Below are 16,397 nucleotides of genomic sequence, written 5' to 3'. Positions count from 1 at the left end.
ACAGCCCCCCTTCTCAGTACACAGCTCCCCATCCAATACACAGCCCCCGCATCCAGTATACAGCCCCCATCCATTTATACAGCCCCCCTCCCCAGCACACAGCTGCCCCATGGATTATACAGCCCCCCTCCCCAGTGCACAGCCCCCCCATCCATTATACAGCCCCCCTCCCAGTTACTCTGCTCCGATTCTAGCCAACAAAATGGCCGCCTCCGAGGCGGCGACAGCTTTGTCCTCGTTAGCCACTGTGCTATCAAAACAGCTCAGTCTTCCTGTACCGTACTCTATTCGGTTGTCGATGTTGTGTCCAACCACCAATTCGTCAAAATCTGAGGCCCTGTACACACGACCGAGTTTCTCGGCAGAATTCAGCCAGAAACATGATCGGAGCCGTATTCTGCCGAGAAACCCGGTCGTGTGTACACTTTTGGCCAAGGAAACCGACGAGGAACTCGTCGAGCCAAATAGAGAACATGTTCTCTATTTCCTCGTTAGTCAATGGGGAAACTTGGCTCGCCAAGATCCTCGGCGGCTTCACAAGGAACTCGACGAGCAAAACGATGTGTTTTGCTCGTCGAGTTTCTCGGACGTGTGTACGGGGCCTCAGATTACCAAGGTTTTAAATAAACTGGAAGTGATATGGTTGGAGTTTCTGATGGGTTGGAGACAGACAGAACATCACCCTTAGGCCTCGAACACACGATAGGTTAACCAGAGGACAACGGTCTGATGGACCGTTTTCATCGGTCAAAAACGATCGTGTGTGGGCCCTATAGGTTTTTTAACCATCGTTTAAAAAAAAGCCAACTTGCTTTAAATTTAACTGATGGATTCCTAACCGATAGGTCAAAAACGATCGTTAGTAGGCACAACCATTGGTTAAAAATCCAAGCATGCTCAGAATTAAGTCATCGCATGCTTGGAAGCATTGAACTTCGTTTTTTTCAGCACGTTGTTGTTGTGTCTTACGTCACCGCGTTCTGACACGATTATTTTTTTAACCGATGGTGTTTAGGCGCGACGGAACATCAGTCAGCTTCATCAGTTAACCAATGAAAACGGTCCATCAGACCGTTCTCATCGGATGGACTGATCGTGTGTACGCGGCTTTACAGTCAGCTAAAAAGATTGTGTCATGCTACTGGCTCCAAGTGGTGGTGGACCTTGAAATATCAAGGCACCATCAGATGGGAAGTATATTACCACAGCTCATGGAACCCCTTGCAACTTTTGGAGGAACCCAAAAGTTGAGTTGAAAATATCTGTTATACAACCTGATGCAGGTTGGCATCTTTGGAATTCCATGTTGAAATAAATTAACTTGGGTATATCTTTGGTATGGTGTTTATTGTTTTCCTTACACCTTCCGTTGATTATGAGAGATGCCTGTGGGTCCTCTTGTATTAGAGAGTTGCCTGACTAGAGTCATTGTGCTCTACACCAGGGGTCTACAAACTACGGCCCTCCAGTTGTTCAGGAACTACAATTCCCATCATGTCTAGTCATGTCTGTGAATGTTTTACAATGCCTCATGGGTTGGGTAGTTCAGCAACAGCTGGAGGGGCGTAGTTTGGAGATCCCTGCTACACTATAGACTCACCTTCACAATGAGAAATCCTATTAGTGGTAAATCCACAACTGTCTTTGTTGGGAAGATTCACCCTTTGTCCTATTGGCCATTGTCCCTGGGACAGAATGGGGTCCACATGGTGGGGCACAGCACAATGTTGGGGGGGGGGGTCAGGTCCCCCTCTGGCCCCCCCTTAGTGATGCCATTGGACATAAAATGATAGGAGATCCAAAATAAAACGTTGTCTATGGTGAAAGAAGGGAAACCTTCCAAAGACAAGACCTGTTCCATTGACAACTGTCAAAAAGAGGATATCATCCTACTTTAGATACATTTAATCTCGTGTCTTGTTATTGAATGGAAATCTCCCTAAAGGTACAAAGAGCAAAAAAATAAATACAAATAATGCAGGTTTTAAACATTACTTACTCTATACAAAATAAGAATTGGCTTTAGATACAGTATACTATAACAAGCACAGTGCTCAAGCGGATCAGGAAGTGTTCTCCAAAGCATACACACCAATGATCAACTCTTTAAATTGTCTATCTGCACATACCCTAACCTGGCATTTAGGTCTACATTTGCACTAAATAATTGCAATAAAGGTTAAACTTACCTCTCTGATACAAGGCAATGAATGCAAATACCTAAGATATTGACGTAGTTTAGTGCAAAGATTGACCTAAATGAAATATCGGATCTGCATGGCTTTTAGGCAACATTGTTTTTGAGCTTTCTTTTGTTTAGCCATTGCTTTAACCAGTTCACCTCGTACGGACCAGAGCAATTTTTATATTTCTGCTATAGGCCTGTTTATTCAAGCAATTATTTTGTAATTACTTAAGATAACAAAGTAATACAAACTGTATATTGTTTCTTTATGTTAAACAAGAATTTATTTTGGTGATACTGTCTTGCAAAAAAGGAGTTTATTTTTTTATGCAATTCACAGCCAAAGAAAGTAAAAAAAAAAAAAAATACACTTTTTTGTCAGTAAAAAAAAACTGACCGGAGAGAGGAGGGAGGGGGCAGGGCAGCAGCATTTGTAATTTTATGGGTGAAGGTCTAGTTTACTGTGTTTCCCCGAAAGTAAGACCTACCCCGATTTTCCAGGAGGGCTGCAATATAAGCCCTACCCCGAAAATAAGCCCTAGTTTAGGCTGGTTGTGGGCTGCTGGAGTCCTCTCTATTGCTGCTGGAGTCCTCCCCTTCCCCCAGCTGTCAGCGGGGGAATTCAGCCCCCCTCTGCAAGGCTCAGAGTGGGTAGAAGAGCTCAGGCAGGTCGTGGAAGCACCGAGCCACACTCAGCTGATGCCCACTGCTCTCTTTTGCAAGCTGTCATCGAGGGATCTCTGCCCTCCTCCATCGGCAAAGCTCGGAGCGGGTAAAAGAGCTCAGGCGGGTCACAGAAGTGTCGAGCCGCATTTAGCTGATCACCGCTGCTCTCCTCTTTTGTCAGCTGTCAACATGGGATCTCGGCCCCCCCACCCTCTGCAGAGCTCGTAGCGGGTAAAAGAGCTCAGGCGGGTCACGGAAGTGCCGAGCCGCAATCAGCTGATCCCCGCTGCTCTCTTTTGCCAGCTGTCATCAGGGGATCTCGGCCCCCCTCCCTCTGCAAAGCTCGGAGCGGGTAAAAGAGCTCAGGCGGATCACAGAAGTGCCGAGCCGCACTCAGCTGATCCCCGCTGCTCTCCTCTTCTACCAGCTGTCATCGTGGGTTCTCCGACCCCACTCCCTCTGCAGGGCTTGTGCCAGGGAAGAATGATCAGGTGGGTCACGGAAGTGCCGAGCGGCGTTGTGGGAAGGTATGTGACATGGTTAGATTGCAGAGACACATACCCTTTGCATTATATTCTGCTGTGGTGGCGAGGATTCTGGAAGTTTGCAAGCACTTTTACGCTGTGCACACTGGGGATTAAATTACAAGCCCAACCCCGAAAATAAGCCCTAGTGTGTTTTTGGTTGCAAAAATGTATATAAGACCCGGGCTTATTTTCGGAGAAACACGGTAAGTATAAAGTGGAAGATCTCCTGGTGCTGAAGCTGTGGTAGGGTGACACTGGGTCAGTAGTAGTTGAATGGGGACACTTTCCCAGGTATCAAGGATAGCTTGCTACAAATTTGTGGCAGTGTTGAATTGTAAGTCGGTTAACTTGCTGCACATGTTTACTGGCAAGTTGTACACTTGCAGAGCACTTGAAGCACAAGTTGTAGTTGACACTTTGTATCAAATTTGAGTGGCAAGTCTACAGCAAGAGCAAAGTTGCAGTGGTGAGGCTACAGCAAAAACTCTGCAAGCCACAGTGACCCCCTGTGGTTGGATGACTACTGCATAACAAAAACTGAACCAGAACTAGCAGCAGACTTGCAGAATGTTTGCAAAGAAAGTTGACCTGGAGTCATGCCATGTGGACTTGCTGCAATTGCGCAACAAACTTGTGAAGCCTGGAAAGTTTAGCAAATCATTTTCGAACTTGCAGCTCAATTGCTTGCTATCTGGGTTGCCCAGTACAGGATACACCTTGAACACTATTTAGCATTGTGTTTTTTCACCTTAATACTTACCTGAGCTCCGAACCTCTGTGGGTGCGATCCCGCGTTGCTTTCCCTCAGCTCTTGTTGGCTCTTCATTGGATGATTGATGGCAGCGCAGCCATTGGCTCCCGCTGCTGTAAATCACACCCAATGACGTGGCTGCCGGAGGGGGCAAGTTATACAATTGAAGGCTATGGACGCCGATTGTATGGCAATGGAGCACGCCTGCAAGCTAACCCCCTTGGGAGAGCGCTTCCCAGAGGGGGGTTAGATCTTGCGAGGAGGAGCCGTGAGAGCCGCCGTGGGACCCCAGAACAGGACGATCGGGGCCACTCTGTGAAAAACGAACTGCACAGTGGAGGTGAGTATGACATGTTTTTATTTATTTTTTAATAATCTGCAAACCTTTACAACCCCTTTATATTCAAATATATGATAAAAAATTTCAATAAATGGTAAGACCTAGGAAGTGGATCCAAATGATCATCAACTACAAACCTTGATGGAAAAAAGTCCTTTTTTTAATTTGTTTTTATTGCAAACTTTATTTGCAGCATGCACATCATTTCTTTTTAGCTTGTGCAGAAATGAGTTGCTTAATTTTGCTCTTTTATTTTCTGGATAGGGGTTTACAATTATGTTCATTGGCCTCGTAGCTTTTCATAACTCTGTGCGGTTCCATTGCAGAGCATCCCGTGGCAATAAAACAGCAGCTGGAAGATAAAACTGCAAGAGAGGGCGAGAGTCTTCGCCTGGAGTGTGAACTTTCCCAGGAAACTCCGGAGGTCGCCTGGATGAAGGAGAATGAACCGCTCCAACCAGGGAAGAAATATGAATGCTTTTCTGAAGGCAGAAAACAGATCCTAATCATTCATAATGTCTCTGCGAATGACCAGGGCGGGTACTCCTGTGTGACCTCATCGGGGGTTAAAACCTCTGCAACCGTCTCTTTGGAAAGTAAGGAATTTTACTTATGGAGTGCATGCTTTTTAAGTAAACATAGACTGAATGTAGACCTAAACCGACTTTAGGGCCTCCGCTCCGGCATCTATGTCCCCCGTTCGGTGTGTTCCACTGAGGGTGCAGATCAGGCTGGGAGTCCACCATGACTCCATGCAATCCACAGAACAAGTAGTGAACAATCTCAACCACCGCACACTATACAAGCCCAGTGTGTAATAAGCGATAGCAGCCTCAGTCTAAAACCATCCAGGCCACGTCCCTCAACATGTTTCGCCCTACCCACAAGGCTTAGTCCTGACCACGGTTTGGACAAGGGGTGGGCAGGAGGGACGTCTGCCCTGGTTACTGCGGTATCATGTGAGGTGGGGGGTAGTAAACATAGACTGAATGTAGACCTAAACTGACTTTAGGGCCTCCGCTCCGGCATCTATGTCCCCCGTTCGGTGTGTTCCACTGAGGGTGCAGATCAGGCTAGGAGTCCACCCTGACTCCATGCAATCCACAGAACAAGTAGTGAAAAATCTCAACCACCGCACACTATACAAGCCCAGTGTGTAATAAGTGATAGCAGCCTCAGTCTAAAACCATCCAGGCCACGTCCCTCGACATGTTTCGCCCTACCCACAAGGCTTAGCCTCGACCAGGGTTTGGACAAGAGTTGGGCAGGAGGGGCGTCTGCCCTGGTCACTGCAGTATCATGTGAGGTGGGGGGGTAGGGTGACTACATGTCCCGGATTGCCCGGGACAGTCCCGCATTTTGCAGGTCTGTCCCAGGGTCCCAGTCACCTTCATTCTGGGACAATACAGTGTCCCGAAATGAAACTGTCACAGCATTCATAACGGAGGAGGATTTAACATAGCGGAGGAGGATTTAACTTCCTCCTTAGTGCTTTAGCTCCACCCACCTTCTCCTCAATCTTCTATGACAGCATGCTCAGAGGGAAGAGCACTGCCAGGATTTGAGAGCAGGATTTGTGCTTGGAGGGTATTTGGGGGGTTTGTGCTAGGAGAATCTTTTTTTTCAGATGGGGGAATGGATGTGATTTGTGCTAGTAAGGGTGTTTGTACTGGGAGAGGATGGGGGTGGAGGATTTGTGCTAGGAGGGGTTATTTTTTATTTTTTGAGGGGGGTGGGCATTTTTGCTTTGAGGATTTGGGAGATGGAGGGGGCAAATATTTGTGCTGGGAGGGGGGACTTCAGCAGGAGGGGCTGATTGGTATTGGGATTAGGGGGGAATCTATGCTTAGGAGGTAATTAATGCAGATTAGTGCCCAATTTTTTTGGGGGGGCTGATTTATGCTGACACATAATGCTCATATATCTTGGGGAGGGGAAAGAAGTTTGCCCTTGGCTGTAGGTGACCTTGTCCCGTCACTGATCATGATTAAGCCCTGTGGGTGGGGCGAAACATGTGCGGTGGCTGAGATTGTGTTCTGTAAACTGAATTTTGTTTTGGGCCGAATGAGGGAGGGATAGAATGTTTGGCAGGTTTTTATTGCTGTCTACACTGGATACATTCCTCCTCATTCCCTAAATTTGGTTACAGGTGGTCACCGATAAAAAGAAATGGGGAAAAATGTTCTGCTGTAACTCTAAATTTCCAAACATGCCAAACTTCACCCCCCCCCCCCCCAGACCCCCAGATGTATGAGCATTATGTGTCAGCAAAAATCCTCCCTACCAAAAACTCAGCACCAATCTGCATGCTTATCCCCTAAGCATAAATTCCCCCTGCTCCTAGTACAATCCGCCCCTACTGAAATCCCCAAAAATACCCCCCCCAGCACAAATCTTTGCCAACCCTCCTTCCCCCAAATCCCCCCAGCACAAATGCCCCCCCCCCAAAAAAAATCCCCCTGCTAGCATGAGTCATCTACCCAAATTTCGCCTCTAAGTACACATCCCTCCCGTTCCAAATCCCCCTCCCAGCACAAACTACCCCTCCTAGCACAATTCCTCTACCCTTCAAATCTCCCCTCCATGTACACATCCTCCCCTGTCCACTCCAAATCCCCCCTCCCAGCACAATTTTTTCCAATCCCCCCTCCTAGCACAAATCCCCCCCCAATATCCCTTCTTAGCACTAATACCCCCTATTATCCCTACTAGCACAAATACACCCCCCCCCCAAAAAAATCACTCCTGCCAGCACAAATCCCCTTCCAACACAAATCCCCCAAAATCATCATTCCTAGCACACACACCCAAGCAAAATTCCTCTGACTCCCCCCCAAATTCCTCCCCCCAACAGAAATCCCCCCCCTCAACCTCTCCCCACCTCACATGATACCACAGTGTCCAGGGCAGCCACCCCTCCAGTCCACCCGTTGTACCGGCCCTGACAAAACCCTTTCAATGATAGATTTAACAGCCCAAAATAGAGAAAATAGGAAAATTACTTGTTGGGTTTTACATCAATTTTAAGTGAGCCAATGAAAGCTAACAGAGGGTCGAATCCTTCCTAACCCTGCCCCACACTAAAATTCAAAATTTGAAGTTGGTAGTTTGGTTCTAAAAAAACAGTATTAAAGTACAGTGAAACTTCGGATTGAGAGTAACGCGGTTAACGAGCATTTGGCAATATGAGCACTGTTTTTTGAAAAATCCTAAGTTGGTTTGTGCGCGTTGTCTCACAAAACTAGCAGGATTCAGGCCAAAGCGGTGTGCAGTACCGCGTTTTGGCCTGAGGTGGGGGGCGCCAGAGACGAACGGTGCCAAACGGCGCCGATCGGCGCCATTTGGAAAGACTGGGAATACTACGTTCCCGATCCTTTCAGAGGTTTGCCAAGGATGCTGAGCTGTCATCGGGCTTTTCCGGGTGTTTCCGAGGCTCTCCGGCGCCCCCCGCCTCTGGCCGCATGTGGTATTGCAGTCCATTTTCGTTTCCATTGACTTCAATGGGGAAACTCGCTTTGATATGCGAGAACTTTGGATTACGAGCATTCTCCTCGAACGGATTATGCTCGTAATCCGAGGTTCCACTGTAGAGATTTTTTTATTTATACATTTAACATAGTAAATTTCTTTGCAAAATGTTTCTGTTTTACTCAGTTCGATCCATCACGGAACTGATCACAGTACAGGAGGCTTTTACTGTGGCCCACGAACAGTCCAGTCTTGGAGTTGAAGATGAAGATAGCGCTCAGCCGAATTTGCCCCCTGAAGCCGCGCAAGAAGGCGATCTCCATTTACTGTGGGAGGCATTAGCTAAAAAGAGAAGAATGAGTAAGGAGCCCACTTTGGATTCCATCTCTGAGGTTCCAGAAGAAGACGATAAACACAAGAAAAAAGCTGATTTTTCAGGCTATACCTCCGAAGATGTGGCCAAAACCAGCGAGGCAGATTTCTCTCTTACAAGTTCGGATGATGAATCCCGGGCTGGAACGCCATCCCTCGTGTCCTATCTTAAAAAAGCTGGCCATTCCACTATTACATATGGGGCTAAAGTTCAGACAATATCTACAAAAAAATTCTTCAAGCATTTTGAGGCCGCCACCACTGAAGTCAAGGAGGTTAAGAAACCAGAACCTCAAGAAGAACTTGAGAATTTGGATGATGATCCTGAACTGGAGAAAGCGGCAACAAAAATTCAAGCTGCCTTCAAGGGATACAAAGCACGGAAGGTCATCAAACAACAAGAATGTCCTTTGTTTACAGAGACCTTCAAAGATCTTTCAGTGGAACCAGGTGGAACTGTCCAGCTTGAATGTGTCGCCATCGGCAAAACCGATGTTACGGCTCGTTGGTTGAAAGATGACGAGGAGCTTTTGGATGGACGCCATTATCATATTGACAACTACAGTGATGGGACTTGCTCCCTAATTATCACTGCTGTAGAACTCCAGGACACTGGAAAATATACATGTGAAGCGTCAAACAAATTTGGAGCAGTGACCCACAGTGCGAAATTGGTGGTGGGGGGTGGCGTACAAGACATCCCACATAGGCCAATACACATTCCGGCCAAGCGTAGTCGTACTACTGACAGCGAGACAGAGAGCTCTTCTGGAAGTGAGTTAGACGACGCCTTCCGAAAAGCAGGACGGAGGCTGCACAAGATCTTTAGAACAAAATCTTCTCTAGAAATATCCGACGTGGAAGAAGAAATTTTCGTGAGCGCCGATGAGGGAGAAATGCCTCCCATTGACCACCAGACCTACCGAGAGGATGACAGATACATCTACATCAAATTTGATATTATGTCTGAAGCTACTGTCGCTGCCACAAGGTTCAGGGAAATGTTTTCTGCCATGGGTTTCCAAGTGAAGATTGACATTCTTGAGCAAGGCCCAAAAAAGACTGAGCTACGGATAATGAAGATCGAAACAGGGGCTACAGAGCAGCAACGCCTTCAGGCCAAGGAGCAGATGACTTTAATGACAACAGACACAGGTTAGAAGAGTATGTTTGTATCTAAATAAATCAATGGGATGATATTACTGCCTATTTTACGTCTATCTATTAAGTTATTGTGGTAAAACCAAGGAAGCTTTATGCCCCGTACACACGATCTGACCTTTGTCCAACCAAACTCACATCAGAATTCCGACGGAATTCCATCAGAGTAAAATAGAACATGTTCTATATTTAAACTCCGAAGGAATTCATCTGAATTTCTCCGATGGGGCAAAAGTCCGTCTGACTTTTTCCATCGGAAATTCCGATCGTGTGTACGGGGCATTAGACTTCTGTAGTGTATCAATGCTTTACTAAACAGAAAAAAATCTATGCATGATTTGCCAGTGAACCATCGATTATTCACTATGTGAGTGTTCCCATTGGACACCAAAGAAAAGCCACAGAGGTCTGCTGTTTTGCTGCAAAGAAAAGAGGGTTGATGACTCCTGTCTTAAGAATATTCTATCATACTGCGCTTATGACTCTCATTATAATTTAGAGTCCATTTTCTCGGGTAAACGGCCATCTCACATTATATGGTGGAGACACACTGGGGTGTTTTACCTTTTTATACGATATTCACTATCAAGGTATTTTTTTTTATATACTTTGAACACATTTTCCTTGGAGTGATCTACTCGTTTTATGATTGGACTATATCACTTCTAATTGGACTGGAATATTTATGGGACGTTTTTTCTTTGTAATTTTAGCGTGGTAATTTTCTGTTTGTATATGCTCTTTAAAGTCTTATCCATATTTTCTTGTAGACATGTGCACTGCCGGAAAATTAGTTAGTTTTCATTTTAGTTTCATTTGTTTTTTTGGGGGAAATTCAAACATTCGTCAATTTAATAATTCCAAAAATTCGTAAATTTGAAAAATTGGAATTCGTAAATTTGAAATTCAAACATTCGTAAATTCGGAAAATCGAAAATTCGGAAATTTGGAATTTTGAAAATTCTGAAATTCGGGATTCGAAGAAAGCAAAGTCTGAAAATTAGAAAGAACAAAAATCCAAAATTCCAAAAATTCAAAATATTAACTATGCAACTAATATTAACTAACTATTAAATTATAGGTATTGGAATTCCTTTAAAATGTGGCTGTTAGTGAACGTAACAAATACAAATGTATCTGAAGTTACGAATTATCCAAAATAAAGAATACAACAAACATCTAAACAAATGGAATGAAACGAAATAATAATACGTTTTTATTATTATTATTTTTATTGTTATTTATTATTATTAATTTGTTACATTCCATTCGTTTGGATATGGCATTCGTTATTACAGATAATTTGTAACTTCGGATAAATTCGTATTCGTTACCTTCACTAACAGCCAAATTTGAAAGAAAATTCCCATACCTATAATTTAATAGTTAGTAATAGCTATAGTTATTATTTCGAGTTTTGGGGCTTTTAAATTTTCAGATTTTTGTTCTTATTTTCTTATTTTCGTTTTTTTTAATGTTCGGATTTTCATTCTTGTTTTTGGATTTCTGAATTTCCAAATTCCCAAAATTAAGAATTTTCGGATTTTCATATTTCCAATTTCCGAATTTCCAAAATTAAGAATTTTCGGATTTTCATATTTCCAATATCCGAATTTCCAAAATTAAGAATTTTCGGAATTTCGGAATTTCGAATTTCCGAATTATGACATTTTGAATTTGCGAATTTCCGAATTTTCGAATATTTGGAAAAACTCGTAAATTCAGAACATTTCGGAAATTCGGATGTTCGAAAAAATTCGGAGATTCAGATACTCGGAATTAACTAATTTGTCTAAATTCGTTAAAAAAACTACTTTGGAACTAAACAAATTGCACATGTCTATTGTTTTGCCAGCGGCTTTCTAAATTTGGGTTTATCTGCGCCAAAAACTCAACTACCATATGTCCACAAGACTGCTTTTTAAAACTTTCAAAATGTATATTCTGCTCGTATTTTATTATGTAAATGAATATGCTTTTTGTTTCTTTTAAAGCTCCTATATTTATTACCGAGCTCCAAAACCAAGAGGTTCAAGACGGCTACCCCGTCAGTTTTGACTGTGTTGTGATCGGAAAGCCGATGCCAACCATTCGCTGGTTCAAAGATGGGAAGGTGATAGAGGAAGATGACCATTATATGATCAACGAGGACCAGGAGGGCTGCCACCAGCTCATTATAACGGCCGTGGTTCCCACAGACATGGGCGTGTACCGATGCCTTGCCGAAAACAGGATCGGGGTTGCTTCCACCAAGGCCGAGCTGAGAGTGGACTGTAAGTAACACGAGTCATGGAATGTTGTACGAGGATGGTGCCCATCTCAGCCAACCAGGTTCTAGGTGCCAATTTTTTTCTGTTACTTAAAATTCTAAGGCAGACCCTGATTTGTTGATATGGATTTAACAGGGCTGGTTTTCTTGGAAATATAAATTAAAAATAAACTTTTAAAATAATAATTTAGCCTTACATTGGAGGTTTACGGTTGCATAGTCGTACTAAGGCAATCTTGCTGTGTATCTAAAGGTTCCTTGGATATTTTTTTGTAGCACATATTAGACACCTTTAGAGGGCGCTCTTATACAGCTTATTGGTTTAGAGTAATATGAGAAAAAAATTATGCTTCCTAAAATGTATATTGCAAAAAAATGTTTTATCGCCACCAGATAGATTCAAGTTCTGCAAAGAAACTAGATGCCTTCTTCTTCTCTATCTATCTATCTATCTATATATCTATCTATCTATCTATCTATCTATCTATCTATCTATCTATCTATCTATCTATCTATCTATCTATCTATCTATCTATCTATCTATCTATCTCATTTATTGTGGTCGGCAATCTTTTCAACCGAGGGTGCCGAAAAAGAAATTCTGAGTGACCGACATGGAAATCATGAGGTGGCCCGAGTGTAACTGTTAGATCCTGCAGTCAGGGGCGGACTGACAACTCATGGGGCCCCCGGGCAATAGGAGATTATGGGGCCCCCGGGCAATAGGGGATCATGGGGCCCCTGGGCAATAGGTGATTATGGGGCCCCCAGGCAATAGTAGATTATGGGGCCCCGGGGCAATAGGAGATTATGGGGCTAGGAGATTATGGGCCCCCCAGGCAATAGATTATGGGGCCACACAGTATACACACACTGTCACAAACTTTGGTGAACGGGAGTGAACCACAACTGCGGTTAGAAAGGATTTCAATGCAACTCTCTATGTGAGATTTCAGTATTGGACCCCAGGCGTCTCTCCAATCAGAGACCAGGAGTTTGGGGGTTCTCTACATCATCTCTCTCACACATATAGGAATGCGTTAAGCTATTAAGTGTGGACGTATTACAACATGCGTCCAACGCTTAGCGTTAAAAGATTATGATGTACGTGAAGTTTCCAATGCACTTTTGTATGCAAGTGATTATCAGTACTGGACCCCAGGCGTCACTCCAATCAGAGAACAGGAGTTTGGGGGTTCTCTACATCATATCACTTTAACATATAGAAATGCATTAGGCCACTAAGGGAGCAGTTATGAAATACCTTCAACCCCTAGCATAGAAAAGTTAAGGCAAACATGTTCAGTAATTTAGGGCATGGGCCCATATACAAGTAACAACTTATGTCAATCACGTAGTAATTAAGCAAAGTGTAGACAACTAATATTGCGTAAGAGAGGCAAATATAGCTCAGGTAATTTGAGAATGTATGTTCCCTTTAAGATAATCCACAGCAAGAGCCAAGGACACAACAGTCAGTCCCAAGCAGTATGTTAGTATCTAGCAAGCCAGAGTTAAATATAGCAATTGTTTAGTAGCAATATGTGTAGCAGATATTCCTATAGCACTACAAGTGATACAATTGCTACTTATCCGTTTGCAGGGCTTGAGTCTTGTTGGATTTTAACAACAAGGGATTCCGTAGTGTAGGGAGTCAGCAAGGAAGATCTCTTAGGGTGTCCCCAGCAATGGCAGCCTGGACATAGTGAAGGTATTAGTTAGAAGTCCTTAATGTTCCTGCATGTTCCTGCATGGGAGCGATGGTAGCTGTATTGTAGCGTGGCCGGTACTGCTTACAATAATAGAATGTCTATACTTCAGAGGCATGTGTGCCGAATGCAGGCTGATTGCATTCGGCACTTCCGCGTTCCAAGCTGAAACGCCCGCGGCGCTGGGCGATGACGTCATCGCGCGGTCGCCGTATGCGTTCCAGCGTGGAACGCAATACGGTGTACAGCGCCGTTTACACACACATACAGTATACATACACAGACACACAATATACCCAAAGTATACACACACAGTATACATACACACAGAATACACATACACACACTGAAAAGGTACTGGAGAGGCGGGGCAGCTATAATCTTGGGATTTAAAAAAAACAAAGATTTTTACATACTGTCCCTGGTTTTACTGAGGCTGGCAACCATGATGGGCATGGGGCCCTTGGGCAGTGCCCGAGTGCCTGAATGGTGAGTCTGCCCCTGCCTGCAGTAGATCTCATCAGGCTGTTTTCCTCATACATGGGCGAAAAAGGATGTCCTGGAGAAAGCCATGAACTAGGGCAGTGGTCTCTAAACTGCAGCCTTTGCCCTTGGAGCACTATTTCATCCATTGATACCTAAAATAGGGCAAAGTTCTCACCACTGACACCAATGAAGGGGCTTTATTCCTCCCAGTGACATCCAACAATGGGGAACAATTTCTCCCAATGACCTCAACAATGGGGCCCAATTACATCCAACGATGAGGCACCATTTCTCCCAATGACACCAACAATGGTGTCCAATGGCACCAACAATGGGGTAACAATTTTTCCCAATGGTACCAACAATGGGCAACAAATGTTTCCAATGGCACCAACAATAGGGCACAATTACTCCCACTGAACCAAACAATGGGGAATTTTTCCCACTGACGCGGGGACCTTTTCTACTCCCAATAGCCACAGTCCGGCCCCTTAAAAGTCTGAAAGATAGTAAACTGGCCCTTTTTTTTGAAAGTTTGGAGACCCCTGAACTAGGGTAAGGTGGGAATGCATAGGAGAGGGGAACAAAGAGTGTGGGAAACCTGCAGCAGTGTGCTGAGGAGTCGGAATGAGAGGAGGATGGGTGTGTTCGGGAGTCAGGTGCAGAACCGGTAGCATGGTCTAGTGGAACTAGGATGGGTAAGGATCGGTGTATGTCAGCATGTTGGTAGATAGTGTGGACTGCTTTAGCTAAAGATATTAGCCTCTACAGGTCATGTGAGCTTTTTTGGATTAAGTTTGTTTTTATCTTTGTTTTTTTTAAACTATTTTATATATTTTTTATCTATATTTTGTTCTAATATTCAATATATGACATACAAGGATGCACAAAGACCATGAGCTAGCTAAACTGTGTTTTAAAATACACAATAGGGATTTTTAAGGTGCCAGACAAAATAGTATGCTAAAATTTAAATTGCATACATTTTATCGTTGTAAGTACCGTATATACTCGAGTATAAGCCAAGTTTTTCAGCACATTTTTTGTGCTAAAAAATGCCCCCTCGGCTTATACTCAAGTCACCATTTTGCACCTGAACTCCCAAATTTTGGGGACCCTGTACCGACTGGCCGTAGGTCCCCTGGATTTCAAACACATGTAGCCCCACTCTTCCTCTATAAGTGTGCAAAGTTTGTTGTCCAGGGGACCTACGGCCGGGGAGCACCGATTTTTCAAAGCCGGGCACCCCTTCCATAGACTCCCATGTTAAACGGTCATTTCTCCAGTGACTTTGGGGACCCAGTACTGGCCAGTCGTAGGTCCCCTGGACCTGGAACTTGGCACACATGTAGTCCCATTTCTCCATAGACTACCATGTTAAACATCAGTCTAGTCATGAACACAGTGAGACATGGACACAGTTAGGCATGGACACAGTGAGGCATGGACACAGTGAGGCATGGGCACAGTGAGGCATGAACACAGTGAGGCATGGGCACAGTGAGGCATGGGCACAGTGAGACATGGACACAGTGAGGCATGGGCACAGTGAGGCATGGACACAGTGAGACATGGACACAGTGAGGCATGGACCAAAATGTTTTCCCATTTTTTTGTGGTAAAATTAGGTGCCTCGGCTTATATTCGGGTCGGCTTATACTCGAGTATATACGGTATACAAAAATTAAAAGCAGTTATTCGTAAAAAACATCATTATGAAATGTATCCTGTCATGATGTGTGTAAAGACGTTTCTGCTCAACATGTTTCACCATTTAATGGGTTCCTCAGAAGAATTGTGAAGAGCTGCACAAAACAAAATATTATATTACTACAAATAAAAAGGGAGAAATTGCATTATAAATTGAACATGTGAGTTATATAGATATATAGTCTTAGGACTCCCAGCCAATCGGGTCTCAGAACCCACTTCCTGTTCGGCCGGGAGGAGAAGCAACGGCCATGGCTCCTCCCTCTGCAAGCTGGAGCAACTGATAGCTGCTGTCCATCTCCTGCAGGGGGGGGGGGGCACTGACCGCTGCTGTCTGTCTCCAGAGGAGGGGTGACAGTTTTTTTTGCTGCCCCCCCAAAATATTGAGCACCAGCAGCCACTATAAGTGTGTTGTAGTTATTGATTGTCTGTGTGTTGATTGTATGAACTTACTAATATAGTTTGCACTTCAGTGTATAAGGATATCTATATACTGTAACTCACGTGTTCAACTTATAATGTGATTTTTCTGATTTATTTAAAGTAATATGATTTTTTTTGTAAAGTGCTTCACAAGTCTCCTGAGGAAGCCATTAAATGGTGAAACATGTTGAGTGGAAACCACTGTACACACATCATGACAGCATTAATTTCACAATGATGCTTTCTTATGAATAACTGCCTTTATTTTTTGTATACTTACAATAAAATATATTTGATTTAAAATGTTGGTATACTATTGTGTCTGGTATC

At 44.0% G+C, this 16,397-nt stretch overlaps 1 protein-coding gene across 1 annotated transcript in view; it reads left to right on the top strand.

Moving 5' to 3' along the window:
* OBSCN (obscurin, cytoskeletal calmodulin and titin-interacting RhoGEF) overlaps positions 1-16,397 on the top strand; it is a 640,872-nt gene that overhangs the window by 345,503 nt on the left and 278,972 nt on the right. The window contains exons 74-76 of the mRNA XM_040354276.1: positions 4,796-5,065; positions 8,124-9,464; positions 11,465-11,743. Of these exons, the coding sequence (XP_040210210.1) occupies positions 4,796-5,065; positions 8,124-9,464; positions 11,465-11,743 (1,890 nt within the window). The remainder of the gene's footprint in view (positions 1-4,795; positions 5,066-8,123; positions 9,465-11,464; positions 11,744-16,397) is intronic.

The sequence above is a fragment of the Rana temporaria genome, chromosome 5 (genome assembly GCF_905171775.1).
Source record: "Rana temporaria chromosome 5, aRanTem1.1, whole genome shotgun sequence".
NCBI lineage: Eukaryota > Metazoa > Chordata > Amphibia > Anura > Ranidae > Rana > Rana temporaria.
The sequence above is the reverse complement of the archived record's forward strand: the minus strand, read 5'-3'. Positions and strand labels throughout refer to the sequence as shown.